The sequence below is a fragment of the Mobula birostris genome, chromosome 3 (genome assembly GCF_030028105.1).
Source record: "Mobula birostris isolate sMobBir1 chromosome 3, sMobBir1.hap1, whole genome shotgun sequence".
NCBI lineage: Eukaryota > Metazoa > Chordata > Chondrichthyes > Myliobatiformes > Myliobatidae > Mobula > Mobula birostris.
In genome coordinates this window covers 38,541,336-38,564,858 of record NC_092372.1, presented here as the reverse complement: position 1 = coordinate 38,564,858, position 23,523 = coordinate 38,541,336, and the positions used below count along the sequence as shown (strand labels likewise).

Sequence of the window (23,523 nt, the reverse complement as noted above, 5' to 3'; positions counted from 1 at the left end):
CTCCACTCAGCCTGTTCAACACTTTACGGGAGCAAGGATACCCCGCAGTCCAGTCATCCTCCACGGATCTGTCTCCCTTTGAATTCCAGCCACCGCTCTTCCCTGATCAGGAGATTGATGTAGAAGTTCCTGCTGCTGAACAGCTGATCCAGCGCTACACGTGCACCTGGAGATGAGCCAGGGCTTCTCTGCTGCCTGGCCAGAAACAACAAGTCCAGCAGGCTGATCAGCTCCGTTGTCAGGTAAGGCCATTTAAGCCAGGAGAGGAGGTCTGATTATTATCAAGGGATCTTCACCTGGAAGTCGAGAGCCACAAATTGGCACTGCACTACTTGGCATTGCTTTTAGTGGAAAAGACTGCCAACAAGGTGTCATATAAATTGCGTCTACCAGCATTACTGAAAATCCACCTAGTATTCCATGTTTCCCAGCTCAACCCGGTTACTACCTCTTCCCTGGCCCCAGTCAGCCCACCTCCCCATTTGGTAGATGTTTCCCTGGTCTATACAGTGTGGTACTTCCTGGCATGTTCTCAGGTACATGCTAAGGTCCAGTACCTTGTGAACTGCAAAAAGTATGGTCCAAAAGAATGTACTTGGATTCCAGCGAAGGATATCTTGGACAAGTCACTCATCCAGGACTTCTAGCAGACACAGCCCTGTGGCACCTCAGGGGCTGCGCCTAGAGAGGGGAGACTTGTCACAACCATGGATTTGGCAGCACAGCAGATATGACAATTGCACTTGTAAATATGCATGTGCCAGCTAATTATTATTTCATTGTGATGGTATTTAATTCCCTTATTTTCTTTGTAGTACTTGTCGAGTCTTGAGCAAAGCACAGCAATGTTTCGCTGCCTGCTTGCATTTGGCCTTGCCTGAGAAAACTGGACTGTCGAGTCAACTGATTCATTTTATATTTAGTTATTCCTTACACTCGCAGTGTGGCTTCATTTTCCATTTTGAGATCTTTAGTCAATGGCCTTGTTTTGGCCTAGCACTTATTGTTTTCTTTTCCTTCTGACTCTGTTTGTATTAAAGTCTGTGAACTGTCGACCCGCTTCAGTGTCCCTTGCTTCACACTTGAGCCATATCCGAACATAGTGACATACTGCCTCCATAATTTCTTCAGCAACCCTGGGGTGTATCCCATCTGGTCCAGGTAACTTATCTACCTTCAGACCTTTCAGCTTCCAAAGCATCATCTTCTTGCTAATAGGAAGTACACTCACTTCTACCTCCTAGCATTCAAATTTCTGGAAGAAACCTAATGTCTTCTAAGAACATAAGAAATAGGAGCAGGAGTAGGCCATCCAGCCCATCGAGCCTGCCCCGCCATTCTACAGAGAAGGCAGATGCAAAATACCTGGTAAGTTCGTCTGCCATTACTCACTCTCCCGTGTCATTTCCCAGCAGTCCAATATCTACTCTCACCTCTATTTTATGCTTTATATATTTGGAAAAAAAAACTTTTGTAATCCTCCGTAGTCTTATTAGCAAGCTTACCCTCCTTTTTCAATCTTTTCTCTCCTTGTGGTTTTTTTAGTTGTCTTCTGCTAGTTTGTAAAGCTTCCTAACCCACTACTTTTTGTTATATTATATGCCCTCTCTTTTGCTTTTATATTGTTTTTGACTTCCTTTGTCAGCCACGGTTGCCTCATCCTCCTTGTAGAATATTTTTTCATCTTTGGGCTATATCTATCCTACACATTCCGACATGCCCCCAGAAACTCCATCCATTGCTGTTCTGCCATCATCCCTGCTAGTGTCCTCTTCCAATCAACTTTGACCAGCTCCTTTCTCATGCCTCATGTAAATATTTCACCAGCATTCTCAATTTTATTTCATGAATTCAGTAATAGAATTAAATGAACCATAGATAAAACACCTTCAGATTTGGTGCCACAATCAATTCATTTGCACATAAAGTCCATAGTTCACAAATTATGCCACAATTCATCAACAGCAAATTTGTTTACTCACATCAAGAAAGCTGACATCAATGTGCAAGTCAATGTCCACGTCATCAATTGCACCATACTCCCTGAAAAGGAAAAAAAAAGTTGAAATGAATCTTTCCAGGAATCAAAAGTAGTTAAAAAATTTGTATTTATATTTGATCCTCCACAATATTTCGCGTGAGAATTTAAACTAGACGTGGCAGTGTTTTTTTTACGAGGTCGAGTTGTGAGCTCGACATCAACCCGGCACGGATAGAGAGCACGCTCGGGAGCGGTCTGTCACTGGATCGAACTCAGGAACCTCCGTTCTCGAGCCCGGCGCTGTTTTCACTGTGCCACCAGCCAACCTGTTGTCTTATAATTGTCTTATATATTGTCTTATAATTGTCAATAACATTGTCTTATAAGATATGTCCATGATCTTAAGACCGTAAGAACATTAAAAATAGGAGCAGAATTAGGCCATTGGGACCATCGGGTCTGCTCTACCATTACATCATGGCTGATTTATTACCTCTCTCAACCCCATTCTCCTGTCTTCTCCCTGTAACCTATGACATCATGATTAATTGAGAACCTACCAACCTCCGCTTTAAATATATCTAATGACTTGGACTCCATAGACATCTGTGGCAATGAATTCCACAATTCACCACCCTCTGGCTAAAGAAATTCCTCCTCATCTCTGTTCTAAATAGATGTCCTTCTATTCTGAGGCTGTGCCTTCATGCCCTAGACTCACCTGCTATGGGAAACATCCACCACATCCACGCTATTTAGGCCTTTTAATATTCAACAAGTTTCAAAAAGATCCCCCTCATTCTTCTCTCCAGCAAGTACAGACCTAAAACCTCCAATCACTCATCATATGTCAATCTTTTCATTCCTGGAGTCATTCTAATGAACCTCCTCTGGATCCTCTCCAATGGCAGCACATCTTTTCTTAGGTAAGGGGCCCAAAACTGCTCACAATACTCCAAGGGCAATTCTTTATAAAGCTTCAGCATTACACTCTTGCTTTTATATTCTAATCTTCTCAAAATGAGTGCTAACATTGCACTTGCCTTCCTTACTACCAACTCAATCTGCAATTCAACCCTTAGAGAATCCCAACTCCCTTTGCACCTCAGTTCTTTGAATTTTATCACTGTTTAGAAAATAGTCTACATCTTAATTTCTTCTACCAAAGTGTGTTACCACACACTTCCAAGCACTTTGTTTGATCTGCCACCTCTTTGCCCATTCTCTCAATCTGACTAAGTTTTTCTGTAGGCTCCCTGGTTCCTCAACACTAGCTGCCCCTCCGTCTATCTTTGTATCATCTGCAAACTTGGCCATTAAGCTATCAATTCTATGATATAAACTATTGACATACAATGTGAAAAGATGCTGTTCCAATACCAATCCACGTGAAACACCCTTCGTCACTGGCAGCCAACCAGAAAAGGCTCCTTTTTTTCCACTCTTTGCCTCTTGCCTGTCAGCCAATCTTCTGTCCATGCTAATATTTTTCCTGTATTACTAGGGGCTTTTAACTTGTTAAGAAGACTCATGTGCAGCACCTTGTCAATAGCCTTCTGAAAGTCCAAGTTAACAACATTCACTGACTTCCCTTTGTCTATCCAGGCTGCTACTTCCTCAAGGAATTCCAAGACATTTGTTAGGCATGGTTTCCCCTTCTGGAAACCTTGTTGACTTTGGCCTATTTTATCATATGCCATCAAGTACCCTGAAACCTCATCCAAAATAATGGAATCAAACATCTTCCCAACCACTGAAGTCAGGATAACTGGCCTATAATTTCCTATTTACTGCCTCCCTCACTCTTAAAGGGTGGAGTTACATTTGCAATTTTCCACTCGTTACGAATCATTTCAGAATCCAGAGATTCTTCAAAGATCATTACTAATGACCATTATCTCTTCAGCTTCCTCTTTCAGAACTCTGGGGTATAGTCCATCTTTCTTCGGCTTCCCAAGACCTTTCAGCTTCCAAAGCACCTTCTCCTTAGTGATAGTCACTACACTCAATTTTTCCCATGGACACTCTTGAATTTCTAGCATACTGCTAGTGTCATCCACAGTGAAGACTGACACAAAATACTTATTAAGTTCATCTGCTATTGATTTGTCTCCAAATACTACCTCCCCAGTATCATTTTCCAGCGGCCCAATATCTATCGTGACCTCTCTTTTAATCTTTATATATCCAAAAAATCTTCTGTTATCCTCTTTTCTATTATTGGCTAGATTTCCTTCATATTTCATCTTTTCTCTTATCACGTTTTTAGTTGCCTTCTGTTGGTTTTTAAAAGCTTCCCAGTTCTCTAACTTCCCACTATTTTTTGCTATGTCCTTTCTTTTGCTTTTATGCCATCTTTGACTTCCCAAGTCAGCCATGGTAGCCTCATTCTCCATTCAGAAAACTTCTTCATCTTTGAGATATATTTATCTTTCCTAGCCATCAGACTGCCCCCAGAAACACCAGTCATTGCTGTTCTACTATCATCCCCTCTAGTCTCCCCTCCCAATCAGCTTTGGTCAGCATCTCTCTCATGTCTCTGTAATTCCCTTTACTCCACTGTAATATTGATATATCCAATTTTATCTTCTTCTTCTCAAACTGCAGTGTGAATTCTATCATATTATGATCACATACAACTAAGAGTTCCTTTACCTTAAGCTACCGACTGAAATCTGCTTCATTACACAACACTCAATCCTGAATTGCCTTTTCCCTCCTGGGTTCATCCAGAAACTGCTCTAAAATGGCACTCCATAGACATTCTACAAATTCCCACTCTTGGGATCCAGGACTAATCTGATTCTACCAGTCTACCAGCATATTGAAATTCCCCATAACTATCATAGTATTGCCCTTTTAACATGCCTTTTCTATCTCCCATTGTGAAGTATATCTCTCATCCTGGCTACTGTTTGGAGGCCTGTATATAACTCCCACCAGGGTCTCTTTACTCTTGCAGTTTCTTAACTCTACCCACAAGGAGTCTGCATCTTCCGATTCTATGTCACCTCTTTCTAAGGATTTTACTTTATTTTTTTATGGACAGAGTCAAGTCGCCCAACCTGCCTACCTGCCTATCCCTTTGAATCAATGGACACTTTTGGATGTTAAATTGCCAACTATTTAGAAGGGTCACAGCCGTCTGTATTTCCTGAGGAGACTGAGGTGCTTTAACATCTGCCGGATGATGCCGAGAATGTTCTACGAGTATGTGATGGCCAGTGTTATCATGTTTGCTGTTGTGTGCTGGGGCAGCAGGCTGAGGGTAGCAGACACAAACAGAATCAACAAACTCATTCGTAAGGCCAGTGATGTTGTGGGAATGGAACTGGACTCTCTCACGGTGGTGTCTGAAAAGAGGATGCTGTCCAAGTTGCATGCCATCTTGGACAATGTCTCCCATCCACTACATAATGTACTGGGTGGGCACAGGAGTACATTCAGCCAGAGACTCATTCCACCCAGATGCAACACAGAGCATCATAGGAAGTCATTCCTGCCTGTGGCCATCAAACTTTACAACTCCTCCCTTGGAGGGTCAGACATCCTGAGCCAATAAGCTGGTCCTGGACTTATTTCATAATTTACTGGCATAATTTACACATTACTATTTAACTATTTATAGTTCTATTACTATTTATTATTTATGGTGCAACTGTAACGAAAACCAATTTCCCCCAGGATCAATAAAGTATGACTATGACTATGACTATATACTATGATCTTCTTTCAGCGACAATTCCATGTGGGCCAGGGTGGCATATCATTTAATGCATTGCTGTTACAGCTCAGGGCCACTCTGGGTTTCGGTATGTAATTCTGACACTGTTCTGTGAGGAGTATCTGTACCTCCTCCCCCTGGAGTACAGAGTTTTTCTCCGGGTGCTCTCTTTTCCTTCTATAGTCCAAAGACGTACTGGGTAGGTTAAATGGTGATTGTAAATGGTGCTGTGATAATGTTGGTGTTAATCAGAGTTATGGGGTTGCTAGGAGCCAAGTATCTGAAGGGCCTACTCTGCACTGTATTGTTTAAAAAGTTAATTCAATAAACAGCATTACGCCTGCCAATCACCAACAGCACCACAAGATCATCTGCCTCATTGCATATACAGTGTGCATTCAAATATAACACCTTCAGTGCTGTATTAATTACCCTTTTCAATTTTGTCCCCATGTTACACTTCAACTCATTCCACTGACTGCAATTTTTCCCTATCATCTGCCTGTTGTTCCTCACAGTCTCACTACACACTGCATCTATTTGTATACCAACTGTCCAATCCTCACCCCGATCATTCCGGTTCCCATACCCCTGCCAAATTATTTTAAACCTCCCCAACAGCTCTAGCAAGTCTGCCCACAATAATATTGATCCTCCTTTTGTTCAGGTGTAACCTGTCCTTTTTGTACAGGTTAGACAGCACCTTCCATTGAACCCTATGATCGAGAAATCTGAAACCCTGACCCTGCACCAGTTCCTCAGCCACTTATTTATCTGTATTATCATCCTATTCCTGCCCTGACTAATACATGGTACAGTGAGTAATCCAGAGAATACTACCTTGGAGTTCCTGCTCTTCAGCCTCTTCCCTAACTCTCTAACTGCACAAGACCTCTTCCCCTTTTCTACGCACGTCCTTGGTGCTATTGTGCTCATGGCCTCTGGCTGTTCACTGAGAATATTCTGCAGCCTTGATCCTAGCACCTGGGAGGCAGTACGTCATGCTGGGATCCCTTTCACAGCCACAGTATCTCTAGTACTTCCTCCTATCACTATTGCTCCACCTGACTTTATCCTTCTGCTGAACCTCAGAGCTGGCCACAGTGCCACTGGCGAGGCTGCTGTTGCTGTGCCCATACAGGTCATTCTACCCAGCAAGGGTATATTTGTTGCTGAGGGAATGGCCACGGGGAAACCCTGCACCAACTGCTTCCTTCTCCTGGTGGTCACCTATTACAATCTGAACACGGTACTCCGGCTTTGGATTTCTGTGATACCTCTCACAGATTGGAGAAGCGTCTCTACCAAAGGAGGTGTAATGCACTCTTTCCCTCTGCTAACCTGCAGGTCACCCTTGGGTGAGGTGTCGCACCTCCTTACCTCACCCCGATCAGGTCAGGTGAAGCCACGGCAGCAGGTGGTGGATGATCACCTGAGCAGCTGGTGCATATCACAAGACCCGGTTATGTGACCTCTGACACCAGGCAGACAACTTCTGAGGAGTACTTTATACTTTTATGCTTTATTGACACTAAACAATTGATATAAGAGTGTACAATCATCACAGCGATATTTGATTCTGCACTTCGCGCTCCCTGGAGTACAAATCGATAGTAAATATTAAACATTTAAATTATAAATCATAAATAGAAAATAGAAAAGGGAAAGTAAGGTAGTGCAAAAAAACCCTACAGTCACCCGTCTTGTAAAGACACTGTCAGAAGAAGGCAATGACAAACCACCTCTGTAGAACTTGCCAAGAACAATCATGGTCATAGACCATGATCGCCCACATCATAGAACACAGCACATAATGATGATACCCCTGTGACTCACTGGACGGTAGAGCTGTGGCAATGTGCCTAGGTTTGTGATCAGTCTTCCTGCTTTTACACAAGACATAGGGTGCAACCCAAATGCAAGTAGGGAAAACAGCAGCATCCTTATGTCAGAAAGGCATGGGAGGAGCCCCTGCTTTCTGAATTGAGCTGGTAATCTCAGCAGACCATAAAGATTTCTTTTGGTTAAGAAACCTGCTCTCCCTTATAGTAGTCTTGACCCCCCCCCATCAACAATGTAGTTTTTCCTTAATTATATTTCAAAGCAGCATAGTAGGTTACTCAGATAGGAATAGTGAGCGATACTGAATGCCAACCTTGGCAGCCATATCCACATCCTGGGAGTGGCAGAGCTCTGGGGCCTCATTACACAGTCATTTTTTGAGTGATAAGTTTAATCAAGTCTGAATCTGAATAACCTCATCTGAGAAGCAGCAGAAACATCTCTCCATGTCTTGCCAACAGTCTTCCTAAACAAACACGCCACCGAAACAGATCAATCTGTCATTCTTCACCTAGCTGCACCTGGCACCCAACTGTCTACAGAACTGTCCGTCCCTCAAAATAATTAATTGTGTTTCTGGGATGGCAAGTAAGGTGCTGTACATAGAAGAATTTTAAGTAAGATATTTTAATCTATATCCCAAAGTATCCTACAAGAGCAAATTTTTATTTTCCCCTCAGGAATGTATTTCTTAGTAGATGAATTATGGTGCATAATATACTACTCGTTCCCTTGCTGCCTTTGGTTTGTGCATGCCTCAGAGGAAAAAGTGAAATAGCATTCCATAATGTTAGTTTTATGCACAGATTATTGTAAAACAATGCCACTGGCGGTTTAGTACAAGTACTAAATAAGGCAGATAGCTCTCACAGCAGCCTCTCCATGGCCAAGTCATCTTCCAAAGCCTGGTGCCCCAGACTGTGTGCAATCACTCAGCCCACAATTCACACTAAGCAGTGATTTGCAAAGGTTCTCTTGACGACTTCTTTTTAGTCAAAGCCTTCTTCACCATGTCAAATATCTCACACTCATTCGTATAGTAAGCTGCACAAGTTTTGATGCACACAAACACCAAGTTTCCTACACGCTTGCTTCACCCACACAGTTGTAAATGTAGATTACATTCACACACCATGGATCCCACCCCCCCCTCCAATATGCAGTATTTCCAACACGGCGACATCTCATTACATCTTTCATGGGTCTAACCATTACACTATCCCATTCACCTCTCTCAAAAGTTTGTTACTATCTTGGTCACTATCGATGCTTGGAAAATCTATTCCTTACATCCACGTCCTGGATAGTTACCTATAACGTTAAATTTAATAGGCATAGTATCAACTTCTTTTTTGACCCAAGTCCATATTTTTTCTGCCAAAAACACATGTTCACCTAATAACCTCCTCTTATCCACTACCATGTTACCATATTTATTTAATAATCTAATCTAATCTAATACCAACAATTCTATTTTCCAAATATGTATGTCACGTGATGTGGGTAAAATATTCTAAACACAGGAAAAATAAATAGTATTAAAGAAATAACAACAGCCACTGTGGACATTGTTCATTGTGGTGTCTGACACCAAAGTAATGCCAGATGGGATAGACTTAGAACAGGTCTAACAACATCCACCATCATTGCACATCCCCCCTCCTTGTCTTATAATGGAAAGAAAGTTATTGCTGAAACAGCTAGTGCATAAGAACTGTACCATTAATAGGTTCCCCTTCAAGTAGCACATTATCCAAAGTGGGGTAGATGTATTTCCCTTCTTTCATTGCTGCTGGGTCTAAATCCCAGAACATTCCCTAAGAACATTGCAGGAGTACCTTCGCCAACACAGCTAAAGCAATTCAAGAAGACAGCTCATCGTGAGGTTCTCAGGGGCTATTATGAATAGGCAATAAACTCAATGATGCTAAAATTCAGAAAAAATGAATTAAGTATAATCTACCTTGTAAACTTTCCCTATTATTTTATCAAAGAAGTCAGTCTGGTTAGTTAGATATAGATTGTCTTTCACACATCAGTGCCTGCTCTCCCTCAGTTCTCCAGAGAGAATTCATTTTCTTCTTGAAAATGATCTCTTCTCATTCTCCATTAATCAATTGAATGAAGTGGCCTGTGGTAACCAGGTTTGTCCATTATTTTAAGGAACAGGATTGCGACATTTGCCTTGAATCAATTCCCTGGCAAAACTCCCTATCCAAGGAAGGATTTAAAATTTCATCACAGCTTCTGTTCTCTTCAACTAATCTTCCCTCAGTAACGTAATCTGAATGATCTAGAAACTCGCTAATTGAGTGATGAGAACCAATTTAGCACTTCCTAATTTTATCTTATCCAATGTCTCCCACTCCCCCTTGCACAACTTTATTCAAGTGATATTTTATAAACCTGTTAGCAGGCTACTTAACAACATGTGTTTCACAACTAAGGTAATCCTCCTTACATAAAATGCTTCAGACACTAATTAAAATTATATTTCACAATCTATTCCCTCTTTATTGTATCTCAAAATTTAAATTTTTCCTGGATCCATTTCTGCAACAATTTTGATTAAATGCTGAGATTATTCCAAAAAATACATTGTTAATGATGGTGGCGATCTTTGTTTGAAAAAAGATAGCTCAGAATTTTTTTTCTAGATCATTAAAGTTTGCTTAGCATTTATAATAGTACTCATTTTTGATAGATAAGTTCATTTAGTTAATTTACTGATTTCAAAATTATACACTTGGAGTATAATAAAAACACAAAGCAGGGTAGTATAAAGTGTAGAATAAATTTTAATTTACAATTACAAAACCTTACAAGGTTACAATCAAGAACACATTAGTGGGATTCGTCACAATTCACCTTTTTACATCCAACATGGGCCAAATGGCCTACAAATGTGCAGTAAACTTCTACAATTCCATGAAGGCACCATTACTGATTAATAATTAAAATATTCCAGATTTGCCAAATAAATTTCAGCACTATAAAAATTACAAAACAAAAGAAACATTCCAGCCATCAATTCTAAACTAGCTTTCCAGCAAGCTCTATTTTTATTTTCCATTTTATTTCCCCCCTCATTATCTCCTATACGCTTAGCCAGTCCTCCATTACAATTATAATATTATTCAATCTTGTAATTTTATTGGCTCTCTAGTGAACTTAATTCATATCTTGGCAATTTTTGTTTCCTCATTTCAAAAGAAAAACATATAGCAGTTGTTTCCCTGCTTTCAAGATCCTGATTGATGAGGCAGTACAGATCTGTGAATGTTTATAATAGTTAAAGTCTGAGATCACAAACTCTATTGAATATGGAATTATTCACAGATTTTTAGTTTAATTTATTTGTTCTTAATTATGGTTTAACTTTACAATTCTGCACTACCATTATGTGCAGAAGCATAACAGAAATTAAAGCCTAGAAGAGAACAATAGTTGCAAGTTTTAACTTTAACATGGAATAGTAGCACTGCTGTGGCATTGCTCACAGTGAAATAACAGTGCTATAAGAAAAGGATTCCAGTGCAAGGTAGAATCACTGTGAACAAGCAGCCTTCAGCATTGCTGGCATTCACTAGTTGACTCTTCCTGGCTGCCCTAAGAAGATGATGGTGAAAAACCATGAATCAATGCTTCAGACACCATGCGGTTAGTATAGTGAGTGGTTAGAAGTCACTTAAGGAGGCTGATGTGGAAGTGATGCCACATGTCAGACACACTGGGCAATTATGCCTCCTTTTCTCAAGGATATAACAGATTCAGTATATTTTGTATTCTATATCAGTTCCCCGTTCATCTGCTGACATCAACTAAAGATTTACAGCATTTTAAAATTGAACTATAATTCTCAAATAGCAATAATATCCAGATAATTAAATGGTATTTATAATGGTGTGTCTGAATTTCAAACCAAGGCTGGGAACTTCCAGTCCAAGAACATTGCTGTACTGCAAATTATACTTTACTTAATGGACAGGTTTAATGTTGTTACTATAAAATAGCATGCTGTTGAAATGTTTAATTTATATAGACCTTTAGTTTTATCAAATAATATCAATAATTACCAAGAAAGATATGTAGGATAATTTTTTTGGCAGGTTGAAGAATCAATTCACTAGAACTATCTAGTGGGAAAAATATAACAATACAGAGCCATGGGGCATTGCAAAAGCCTTAAAGTCGACTAAAGATATTTCACACTTTGACCCATTCAACATAAGATCCTCATGGTTAGCAACGACAAATGCTAATAGATACACATGTAATATTATACCAATTTGCACTAGTTTATAGAAGACAGAGGATAGTGGTAATGAGACTTATTCTGGTTGGAGATCTGTGGATAGTGGTGCTCCATAGGGATCTGTACCAGAAACACTACTGTTTGGGACAGAGAATGATCTGGAAGACAACGTAGATGGGTTAGTAAATTTGTATACAAAAGGAAGGTTGGTGTGTTGTGGACATCGCAAAAGGCTGGCAAAGGATATAGCAGGATACATAGGTCAGTTGCAGATATGGGCAGTGGAATGGAAAATGGAGTTTAATCAAGCTCAGTATAAAGTGCTACACCTTGGGAGATCAAAAGCAAAGAGACAGTAGGCTGCTAATAGTGTTATGTACCAGCAGCAATAGTCCACAAACAGAGTCAGGGTTTGATGTTAAACCACTATATTTATTACGATCCACTCAAAATATAGAAAATTAAACAAACCACTCTTCTAAACAGAAGTTAACAGTGTTATGCATTTGTGGCTCCCAAACCATCAAGCTTAGGAACAGTTCTTAAAAGTTTTAAGATGGCAAGCTGAAAAGTTTCAGTAATCCACAGAACAGATGAGGGGAGAAACTTGTAAATCCACATTAAAATGCAACAAAGAGGCGATCACGAAGAATTCCATAGGTTCCACGCTGGGAAAACGAAGCAACAGTCACAGAAGATCTCAGCCGTCGAATTGTGTTCCGAAATCCAGGTAGAGATTATCACAAGGAGACAGTCACGGAATATTCCTTAGCACAGGTGGTCACCACATAACGCACCCAAATCCATGTAAGGGTTAATGAAAGTGGTCGCCACACAATACTCCAAAAATCCATGTATGGATCATAAGAAGTGACAGTCCCATATCCAATATGCATTGTGTGCCGCTCATTCACCCAATCCTTTGGGCATGGGAAAGTATCAAACTTCAGCATTACTGTAGCGAGCTCCAGCTCGCAGTCCAAAGTCTTAACTCTCTCTCTTTCTCTCTGAGAGTCCCAGCAGTCTGTCCGTATTTTGTTATACTGACGTCATACTCCCGCCTCGTTCAGGCGCTTAAAGTGATGCCCAGAACGAAATCCGTGGTCACGTAACTATAGCAAGACTTTAACAGAGCTGATGAGCAGAGGCATCTTGGGGTCCAAGTTCATAGCTCCTTGAAAGTGGCTACACAGGTTGATAGGATGCTAAAGAAAGCATATGGTATGCTTGTCTTTGTAGTCGAGGAATTGAGTTTATGAATCAGGAAGTTATGTTGCAACCATGGCAGGTTTATAGAAGATGTTAATAGGCAGTTTGTCTCCAGAGATAGAGACAGAGAGATTGAGAAACGGGAGAGAGATATCAGAAATGGACCAAGTGCACACAAAACACTGGAGGAACTCAGCAGGTCAGGCAGCACACAAAATGCTGGATGAACTGAAATGTATTTACAAGCAAATAACAGTGACCATCATTCTGTCAGAAACTCAATGAGCTGCTAATGTGTGATTACTTGCAATTGATCACAATGTTAGAAATATTGTTGAATTTGATTCTGGGTAATTGATTAACAAGCTAACCTGGAATTGCGAGAGTGAAAGCATCAGATACACGTTTACCAGGTTGATTGACACATTACGATCTCCTCATGTATTGACAAGACCAGCAAGACTTTTATCCAACAGTTCCCAGGAACTTTAGAGCAATTTCATGGTTGGCTGGATCCCAATTCAACGTGCCTGGCTCTAAGTTTAAGTTGAAAAGCCAAAGTGGAGAATGGTGTTGACCCCATCTATGCTCATATGGTTTTATAGAACTTTGTAAGGTTACCCCTCAGCCTCCAAGAATTTAAGTCCCAGCCTACCAAATCACTCTCTATAACTCCTTCCTTTGAATCATGACAACAATCTCATACATCATTGCCCTGTTTCAAGCTTTTTCTCCTTATCATCTGAAGTGAATAAAATTGGATGAAGACTGGTCTCCATGATGATAGAGATCAATAGAACTCAAAATGGGTCTTCAACTTTGCACTGCTGACTGAATATGGTTGTGAGTCTTTCTTGTTTGTCTTTATCACTCACACACGCTAGGCGCTGCCAAACCATGAGCCTCCATTTCTTGCAAGCTGTTTTAATATTCACTACACAAACAACAGGAATTCTGCAGATGCTGGAAATTCAAGCAACACACATCAAAGTTGCTGGTGAACGCAGCAGGCCAAGCAGCATCTCTAGGAAGAGGTACAGTCGACATTTCAGGCCGAGACTCTTCGTCAGGACTTTGGCGAGACCCCTTGTCCTGACGAAGGGTCTCGGCCTGAAACGTCGACTGAACCTCTTCCTAGAGATGCTGCCTGGCCTGCTGCGTTCACCAGCAACTTTGATGTGTGTTGCTTAATGTTCACTACACTTTGATCTGATCCCTCATTTGGAGATTTATTGACTATATCTAATGCATGCTGCTTCACACATCTGGAGTCCAATATTATGGCTTCACTGGCTTGGCACTTCAGTTTTAATCAAAGTTCAAAGTACACTTATAATCAAAGTATTTATACCATATACAATCTTGAGATTCATCTTCTTGAAGGTAGCCACAAAACAAAGAAACACAACAGAATTTATGAAAAAACCCACACCACAATGATAGTCATACATCCAATGTGTGAAAAAGAACAAATTATAGAAACAATGGAAAAAAAAGCAAACAAATAATACACAGAACACAAACCGTGCAGAGCCCCCAAAAGTAGGACTGAAGCCATATAGCCAGTTCAACACTGCAGTCACTCCAGGAGCCTGATGGCTGCAGGCCACAGCTGTGGAACCAGGTTTAGCATGGAGGTGAGTGTCAATGGCTGCAGGCCGTAGCTGCAGAATCATTCAGAGATGAGTAGAGCATCCCAGAGTAGTGACCTTCACATCATTTCATCCTCAGCCCTTGGCTTCAATACCTCGGTGCTTAAATTGGTCAAACATCAGTTTGTTATCCGCTCTCAGGCCCAGGCCCCACCGCTTCAGTCTGACCCAAAGATTCAGCATGCCTAAACCTTACAGATGTATACAGAATTCTGATGGTGTAGAGAGGGTGAATTTAGGCAAGCACTTTGCTTATATGGTTGGTAAGAGAAGCACTAGAGATCATAGGCTTATTTCAGGTGAATCTGAGAGAAACACAGTAAATCCAAGAAATGCAATAGAATCAATGAAAAACAACTAATGTGTGGAAAAACCCAACAAATTGAACAAATACGAAAAGAAAGAGGAAAAAAAAACATAACAATAATAAGCAATAAATGTAGAAAACAGGAGATGAAGTGAGTCCAGTTCAGTGGGAACAGTTTAGTGATGGGGGGAGTGAAGTTGAGTGAAGTTATCCCCTCTGATTCAAGAACCTGATGGTTGAGGGTAATAACTGTTCCTGAACCTGTTGGTGTGGATCCCAAGAAGCTCCTGTACCTTCTTTCTGATGGCAGCTGCAAGAAGATAGCATGGTCTTGATGATGGATGCTACTTTCCACTGACAGCAATCCATATAAATGTGCTCATGGTGGGGAAGGCTTTTCCCATGACGGGCTGGGCCACATCCACTACTTTTTGTAGGCTTTTCTACACAAGGTCATTGGTGTTTCCATACCAGGCCCTGATGCAACCAGTCAATATGCTCTGTACCACACATCTTTGGAAGTTTGTCAAAGTTTGAGATGATATGCAGAATCTTCACAGACTTCACTGCTGTGCTTTCTTCATAATGGCACTTATGAGCTAGACCCAGAACAGATCTTCTGTAATGAAAACACTGAGGAATCTAAAGATGCTGACCCTCTCTACCTCTGATCCCTTGATGAGGACTGGCTCATGGACCTCTGGTTTCCTCCTCCTGAAGTCAACAATCATCTCCTTGTTCTTGCTGACACTGAGTGAAATGTTTTTTTGTTGTGGTGCCACTCAGGCAGATTTTCAATGTCCCTCCTATATGCTGATTCATCACCAACTTTGAATTGGCCAAAGGAGTGGTGTTGTCAGAAAACTTAAATATGGCATTGGAGCTGTGCGTAGCTGCACAATCATAAATATACAGCGAGTAGAGCATATGGCCATGGAGATTGTTGAGGAGACGTTGTTACCAATCTGAACTGACTAGGGTCAGCAAGTGAGGAAATCAAGGATCCTGTTGCACAAGGAAGAAGTGAGATCTAGAACTTGAAGCTTACTGCTTAGTTTTGAAGGGATCATAGTATTGACTGCCAAGCTTTATTCAATGATTATTGCTGAAGTCTCCAGCTAGTTAATCAGCAGAGGTCTTTAGTATTTGGCCAGCTGCCCCCATCAAGGCCAGATGCTTTCTGTGGATTCACCCTCCTGAAAGATACTCTCACATTGGCCTGAAAGGTACTCTAACATTGGCCTCAGAGACTGAAATCACCGGGTCATTTCGGGCTGTGGGAGTTTGTGAAAGTGCCTCCATGTTTTGATAGTCAAAGCGAGCATGAAAGACATTGAGCTCAGCTGGGAGAGAAGCCTATTGGGTTTAATTGTAATATTTAACAAAAGTTTGGATAGGTACAGTATATGGATGAGAGAGATATGGAGGCTATGGTCCAGGTGCAGCAAGAGCAGCCTAGTCAAAAAACTAGGCTGATCTGGACTAGATCGGCTGAAGAATCTGTTTCTATGCTACACTGCTCAATGACTTTATGGTGTTTGTCTTAAGAAGCGCTTCTGCCCTCCTCATTAAACCAGGATTGACTCCTTGGCTTGATAGTTATAAGAGAGTGAGGGATATGCCAAGCCACAAGTTTACAAATCATGATGGAGCACGTTCTTATGGTTCTCAGTTCCTTATCATCTCACAGTTGACTTGTTATATCTGTTTCATGAATGTGCTGGTCTCAGTATTGAGGCTCAGGCTTTTCACTGTCACCAGTGGCTTAATTTTCATCTTCATAACTAAGTGGTAATGTGGCAAAGATTTTTCCTCAATTACAAAACTTGTCCAGCATACATCCAATTGAGATCAACCATTCCATACAAACAAACTGATACATTACTATTCAGTCACCAGTGTCAAAAATGACGAAGGAAGTCAGAAAAGTTATCATCTCATCATGTCTGTGTAGTTGTGTTCACAGTGTGATAGCACTTCGCACAAGGAGGTTTTCTACCAAACACTGATGCTTTTCAATTCTAATTGTGTACTAAGGACTATTATATGGAACAGTATGCTTACTGTAAAATAAGAATAGATACACAATGGATGGTGAAGTGCATTCAGTTCAACAACTAGACTATTTCAAAACAAAGTTCAGGATCCGTTGATTCTTCAAAGTTGTTTTTAAGAGATGACTTCTGCTGAAAGTGATATGAGAAATGAGCTGAATGGAACTAGCTTTGTGTGCCTCAGGTATGCACACATTGTAAAGCCAATGACTGAAAGCTGCAGGGAAATCAATAGCTTTTAGTTGCATTCTCCTCTTCCACAGGTTGCCCGTAGATATAAAATGCTAGAGGAACTCAGCAAGTCAGTCAGTATTTAACATTTTGGGCAGGTACCCTGTTATCATCCTGCACATTAAATCTCTCCATTTGTTCATTTTGCTTTGATAAAATATTGGAATTAAACTGCCTAAGGTCAGAAGGCTGAGCACTCTGGTGTGAGTATTTGACTTCAGAGTTAAACTGCATTGTTTGCACAACTAGAAAAACCAAAAAAATAAAATTCTACAATGAATAAGCTCTATTCTGTCACTTAGGCAGAAATGGCTCAAGTTCTTTTTCTCCTGTCCACTATCATTATAATGGTTATGTTAAATTGATTGATGATATTTGGCTGCATCAAAACAATTCACAGCTATAAATATTAATGGAGCTTGTTCGAAGTGTCACAGAAGACAACATTGCTAGAATTAGAGTTATTTTTTATGCACACCCACACACAGCTGCTTAGACAGGGTACAGCAATATATCTGCACTGTTTACCAAAACACCCCACTCAGATTTAATTTCAAGAACGACATTGTAACAGTCTTTGATCAATTAGTAATAAATCACTGGAGACAAAAAAAACGAATCAAAATGCTGTTGCTTGCCACCAAAGGGCATTTTAGTTTTCTAAGAGAATCTTGTGTTTTAGAAAATATTTATGTGGAGAATTACAAATCAAAGGTACAGTTGTACAAGCTGTTGAAGATAACTGACCATAGTACAAAGTGCCAGACTACTGAAGGCCCTTGAGAATTGAGAGAGGCATAACTTCAAACGTTGGCACAGCACTCATTTTCCATTGTGCACCAACAGCACAGCAATCAAAAAAATGAAGTAAAATTCATTATGTTGAATTTTAAACTCTACAAATTTTCTAACGTACAGAATGACAGGTGGTAGAGTTGAGCAATTCTAGACCAGCCAATAGACACTCAGTGGCCAGTTTATTCGGTACTCCCTGTAACTAACAAAATGGCCACAAGGTGTCTATTTGTGGTCTTCTTCTGTTGTAGCTCATCCACTTCAAGGTTTGATGAATTCTGAGTTTAGAGAGTATCTTAACCACTGTTGTAAAACATGGTTACTTCAGTTACTGTCGCCTTCATGTCAGTTTAAACCAGTCTGGACATTCTCCTCTGACTTCATTTTCACCCACAGCTCTGCCTTTTTTTTTGTTTGCACCATTATCTGTAAACTCTAAAGATATGCTGTGCATGAAAATTCCTGAAGATCAGAAGTTTCTGAGATACTGAAAAGAAGACTGACACCAATAATCATTTTACGGTCAGAGTCACTTAGATCCTCCCTACTCTGATGTTTGGTCTGAACAACAACTGAACCTCTTGACTATGTCTGCATAATTTATGCATTGAGTTGCTGTCACATGATTGAATGATTAGATATTTGCATTAACCAGCAGGAGTACTGGTGCAAAGTGGCCTCTGAGTGTATATAAATAAAAGTTTACCAAGTCTATCCTAAAGCTGCTGGGAAAAAAATAAGCTTAAATGATTTTGCAAAATTGCCCTGGAGCATTCAATGAAAAAGTAATCAACTTAATTCATGAATAGACAAGGAACTAAAATTATAACTTAAACAAAAACAGAAGATTATCATAAAACTAATCAAATAAGATAGTCAAATGGTAAGCAAAAAGTGTAAAAGGGAGGTAAGGGTGGATATCAGACACTGGAAAATGATGCTGGAGAGGTGGTAATAGGGACAATGAAATGGTGGAAGAACTGAATAAGTATTTTGCATCAGTCTTTAGGATGATGGAAGTTCTAGGTGTCAGGGGTCATGAAGTGTGTGAAGTTATCATTACTAATGAGAAGATTCTTGGGAAACTGAAAGGTCTGAAGGTAGATAAGTCATCAGGACCACATGATGGACACCCCAGGGTTCTGAAAAAGGTGGCTGAGGAGATTGTGGTGGCATTTGTAATGATCTTTCAAGAATCACTAGATTCTGGAATGGTTCTGGATGACTGGAAAATTGCAAATGTCACTCCACTCTTCAAGAAGGGAGAGAGGCAGAAGAAAGAAAAGTTAGTCTGACCTCAGTGGTTGGGAAGATGTTGGAGTCAATTGTTAAGGATGTGGTTTTGTGGTACATGGACACACATGAGAAAATAGGCCGTAGTCAGCATGATTTCCTTCAGGGAAAATCTTGCCTGATAATTATGTTAGAATTCTGTGAAGAAATAACAAGCAGGATAGACAAAGCACAATCAATGAATATTATGTATTTGGATTTGCAGAAGGCCTTTGGCAAGGTGCTGCACAAGAGGCTGCTTAACAAGCTATGAGCCCACAGGAAAGAGTTTAGCATGGATAAAGCAGGGGCTGAATGGCAGGACATAAAGAGTGGGAATAAAGGGAGCCTCTTCTATTGGCTGCCGGTGACTAAAACAGGTGCAACACAGTGGTCTGTGTTGGGTTCAATTCTTTTTATGCTATATGTCAATGATTTGGATGAACGAATTGATGGCTTTGTTGCAAAGTTTGCAAATGATACAAAGATAGGTGGAGGGGCAGGTAATTTTGAGGAAGTAGAGAGGCTACAGAAGGACTTAGACAGACTCAGAGATTGGGCAATGAAGTGGCAGATGGAATACAGTGTTGGGAAGTGTATGGACATGCACTTTGATAGACGAAATGAAAGGGTTGACTATTTTCTAAATGGAGAGAAAATACAAATAACTGAAGCATAAAGCGACTTGGAAGTCCTTGTACAGGATTCCCTAAAGGTTAATTTGCAAGTTGAGTCTGTGGTGAGGAAGGCAAATGCGATGTGGGCATTCACTTCAGGAGGACTAGAATATAAAAACAAGCATGTAATGTTGAGAATTAATTGTCGAGGTACAATACACTGCTAGACAATTTAAACACCTGCCGAGAGTGGAAGTGAGAGCTGATTTCACTCACTTTCCATGGTGTGGAGACTTTTGCTGTTTGTTCTGAAAAGATGGTGTGTCGGTCGGGAAGAGAGCTGATTTTGTTCGTCTCCATGATGCTGAGGCTATGAAGACTACCCTGGCTGCTGTGCTCCATGCCGGCTAATATGATGAACTGGTAAGCGAGGCTTCGGGCCTACTCTGGGCTGCTCCGGGGTTCAGATCTGAGGACTCATGTTTGGTTCAGAATGCTGTTGTTTGCTTCAGTTGTTTGCATGATTTTTATATTTCCTTGTTTTTTTCATTGAGTGTTAGTCTTTTATGTTTATTTTCAATCTTTTCTTTCTTTAATTGGGTTCTTTAGGGTTTCTTGCTTTGTGGCTACCTGTGAGCAAGCAAATCCCAAGGTTGTATAATTTATACTTTCTTTAATAATAAATGTATTTGAATCTTTAATCTTGACTTTATAAAGCACTGGTGAGGCCTCACTTGAAGAATTGTGAGCAATTTTGGGCCCCTTATCTTAGAAAGGTATGCTGAAACTGGACAGGGTACAAAGGAGGTTCACGAAAATGATTCCAGGTTTGAATGGCTTGTCATTTCAAGAGCATTTGACGGTTCTGGGCCTATATTCCCTAGACTCCAGAACAATGAGAGGTAACCTCATTGAAGCCTATTGAATGCCTTGATAGAGTGGATGTGGAGAGGATGTTTCCTATACATTTTGTGTGTGTTACATTGGTAATAAATTTACTTTGAACTTTGGTGTGTATAAGTTTTAATTATATTACTAAAGCTGTTTAGTAACACAAAGGAGAAACATAATCTCTAAATTCAGCTGTTGACACTTTTCCATAGATGCTGCCTAGCTTGCTGAGTTTCTCCAGCAGTTTTTGTGTGTTCTAAAAGTTGATGTTTCGGTCTGAGGTCCTTCATCAGGACAGAGAGGGAATGGGCGAGGTGTCCTTGAATTAAAAGGTGGAGAGAGGGGTAAGAGGCTAGCTGGAAAGTGGGAGGTGAAGTCAGGTGGATGGGAAAAGTCAAGTGCTGGAGAAGAAGGAATCTGATAGGAGGGGAGAGTGAACAATAGGAAAAAGGGAAGGAGGAGGGACACAGGTGGAAGTAATAGGCAGGTGAGAAGAATTATACTGCAGGCACTCACAGTAGAACAAGAAGTACAATAGAATCAACACAAAACTATATGCACTGACAAGCAAATAATGTGCAAAAGAAGAAACTGCATAAATGCAAAAAAGAAACAAGTAATAATAATAAATAACTTTGAGAACATGAGTTGTAGCATCCTTGAAAGTGAGTCCATAGTTTGTGTCCAGTGATCGGTTCAGTGTTGTGGTGAGTTAAGATGTCCATGCTGGTTCAGGAGCCTGATAGTTGATAACCTCACTTATGGCACAAATAAGCATTAACTGATTTTAAATACAGCACCAAATGAGAGTGACTACAACTGGTCTCAGGTGCCCTAAGATAAAATAACACTCAAATCTCTCAGCTGATGATTATTGGACCTTATTTTATAGGGGAATGGCAACAGTTCCACATGGAATTTCTGGATTTTTTCCTGTGTAAGTGCCAACTTATCAGGGATACTATGGCATGAATGAAAGTGGAGGTCAGGAATTTGTAGGCATCTAGTTGCTGGTAATTCCCTGCCTGTGCTCCGACATTGGGGATAATCTGGATAACCTGGACCACATGGACCATAACAGGATAACACTTCCATTGATTTCATTATGGAAGAACAGAAATGATGTTGTAAATTTTAGCATTTTACCATTTTTACAAACTAGTCAATTTTTTGAAATGACTAACTGGAAATGCTTTGCTTTGTAGTAATTATTCTTCAGAATTGTTAAAAAGTTTGATATTTTTTGTAATTTTGCAATTTTTTTCGTATTTTTTTCAGCTGCTGTCTATGGCAATGGCATTGCTTTGTTGAATGCAAGTTTTTTTTAAAGCAGTTTTGTAGATGGAGTTCATTCTGTAAGCACTCCTTTTCCCCATCCCATCTTGTCCTTTAGGACTGGGGTTACACACAGATTGCAAATTTTGGGCCAGAAAGAACCCTGTACAGTACAAGAAAGTGTGCTAGTATAAACTCCCTCACATACATGTTAGCACAAAAGTACATACTGACATGGATTTTGTTCTTGGGTCAATTCTTTGTCCCACAGCAATGCACAAAAGGGTGCAAGAGGTTTGATCAAATACTCAGCCATCACCCTGGACCAATAACTTTTTAGTTTTCTTCCTATGGGCAAGGATGTCTTCCAACCTTTCCACGACACTCATGTGGCTATAGCTGGCTGAATATAACAACATAAAAATACAGGAGTAAGCCATATGGTCACTCATTTGTGCCCTGCCTTTCTATTATAATTTCCACTTCTATGCTTTGCCCCTATGACCCTCAATTCTCCCATCCTTCAAAAACTTCCTCTTTAAATAGCCCAATGAGTCAGCTCCTGGAACTCTTCGGAGAAAAGAATTCCAAAGATTTTCCAGCTACTACAATACTTAACATCTCACTTTCAAGTAACTACTACTTAATCTTTTAATGTGTCCTTCTTGAGAGTCTTACACCAGTGAAAACATTTCAACATCCACCCTGTCATGCCTAATGATTTTATATGCTTCAACAAGATGATTCTTCTGAATTCCAGAGAGCATGGATCTAATTTTTTCAGCCACTTGCAGTATATCAACCTTCCCATCTGAAAAACGAGCCAAGTGAATCTCTTTTAGATTGTGTCCAATGCCAATACATCTTTTCCTAAATAATGGTACCAAAGCTGAACTCCAGGTATTTCTTCATTAGTACCCTCTACAATTATACAGCAGGAATTTGATATTCCTAAACTCCATCCATCTTGGAGTTAAGCCCAAAGTGTCATTTGTCTTCCTAACCACTGATCTGCTAACTTTTGTGATACCTCTGTACTTCACTCATCTGCATCCAGTCTCCAATTAGATAATAGTCTTCTTCTACTGTATGTTCTTATATTCCTCTTGCATTAACTCCATCTGTTAACTTTTCAGCCTCTACACTTGCATGCTTTCTAATGCTAATTCAGTGTGAGATGTTGAAGTCAAGTTTTATCCAGATTGTTGTGCACCTGGAATGTGTAGACAAGGGTGGTTACAGATAGAAATATTTAAGAGGGTCTTAGAAAGGCACATGAATATGCAGAGAATGGAAAAACATGTACCCTATGTAGGCATCAGGGATGAGTGTAATTAGGCATTTTTAGCTTAATTAGTTTGGCACAGCATTGTGGGTCAAAGAGCCTGTTACTTATGCTCTATTGCTTTATGTTATAT

General features: G+C 40.2%; 1 protein-coding gene across 1 annotated transcript in view; it reads right to left on the bottom strand.

Annotated features, from left to right (window-relative positions):
- Positions 1-23,523, bottom strand: part of parp8 (poly (ADP-ribose) polymerase family, member 8) — a 370,191-nt gene that overhangs the window by 134,933 nt on the left and 211,735 nt on the right. The window contains exon 8 of the mRNA XM_072252492.1: positions 1,983-2,043. Within this exon, the coding sequence (XP_072108593.1) occupies positions 1,983-2,043 (61 nt within the window). The remainder of the gene's footprint in view (positions 1-1,982; positions 2,044-23,523) is intronic.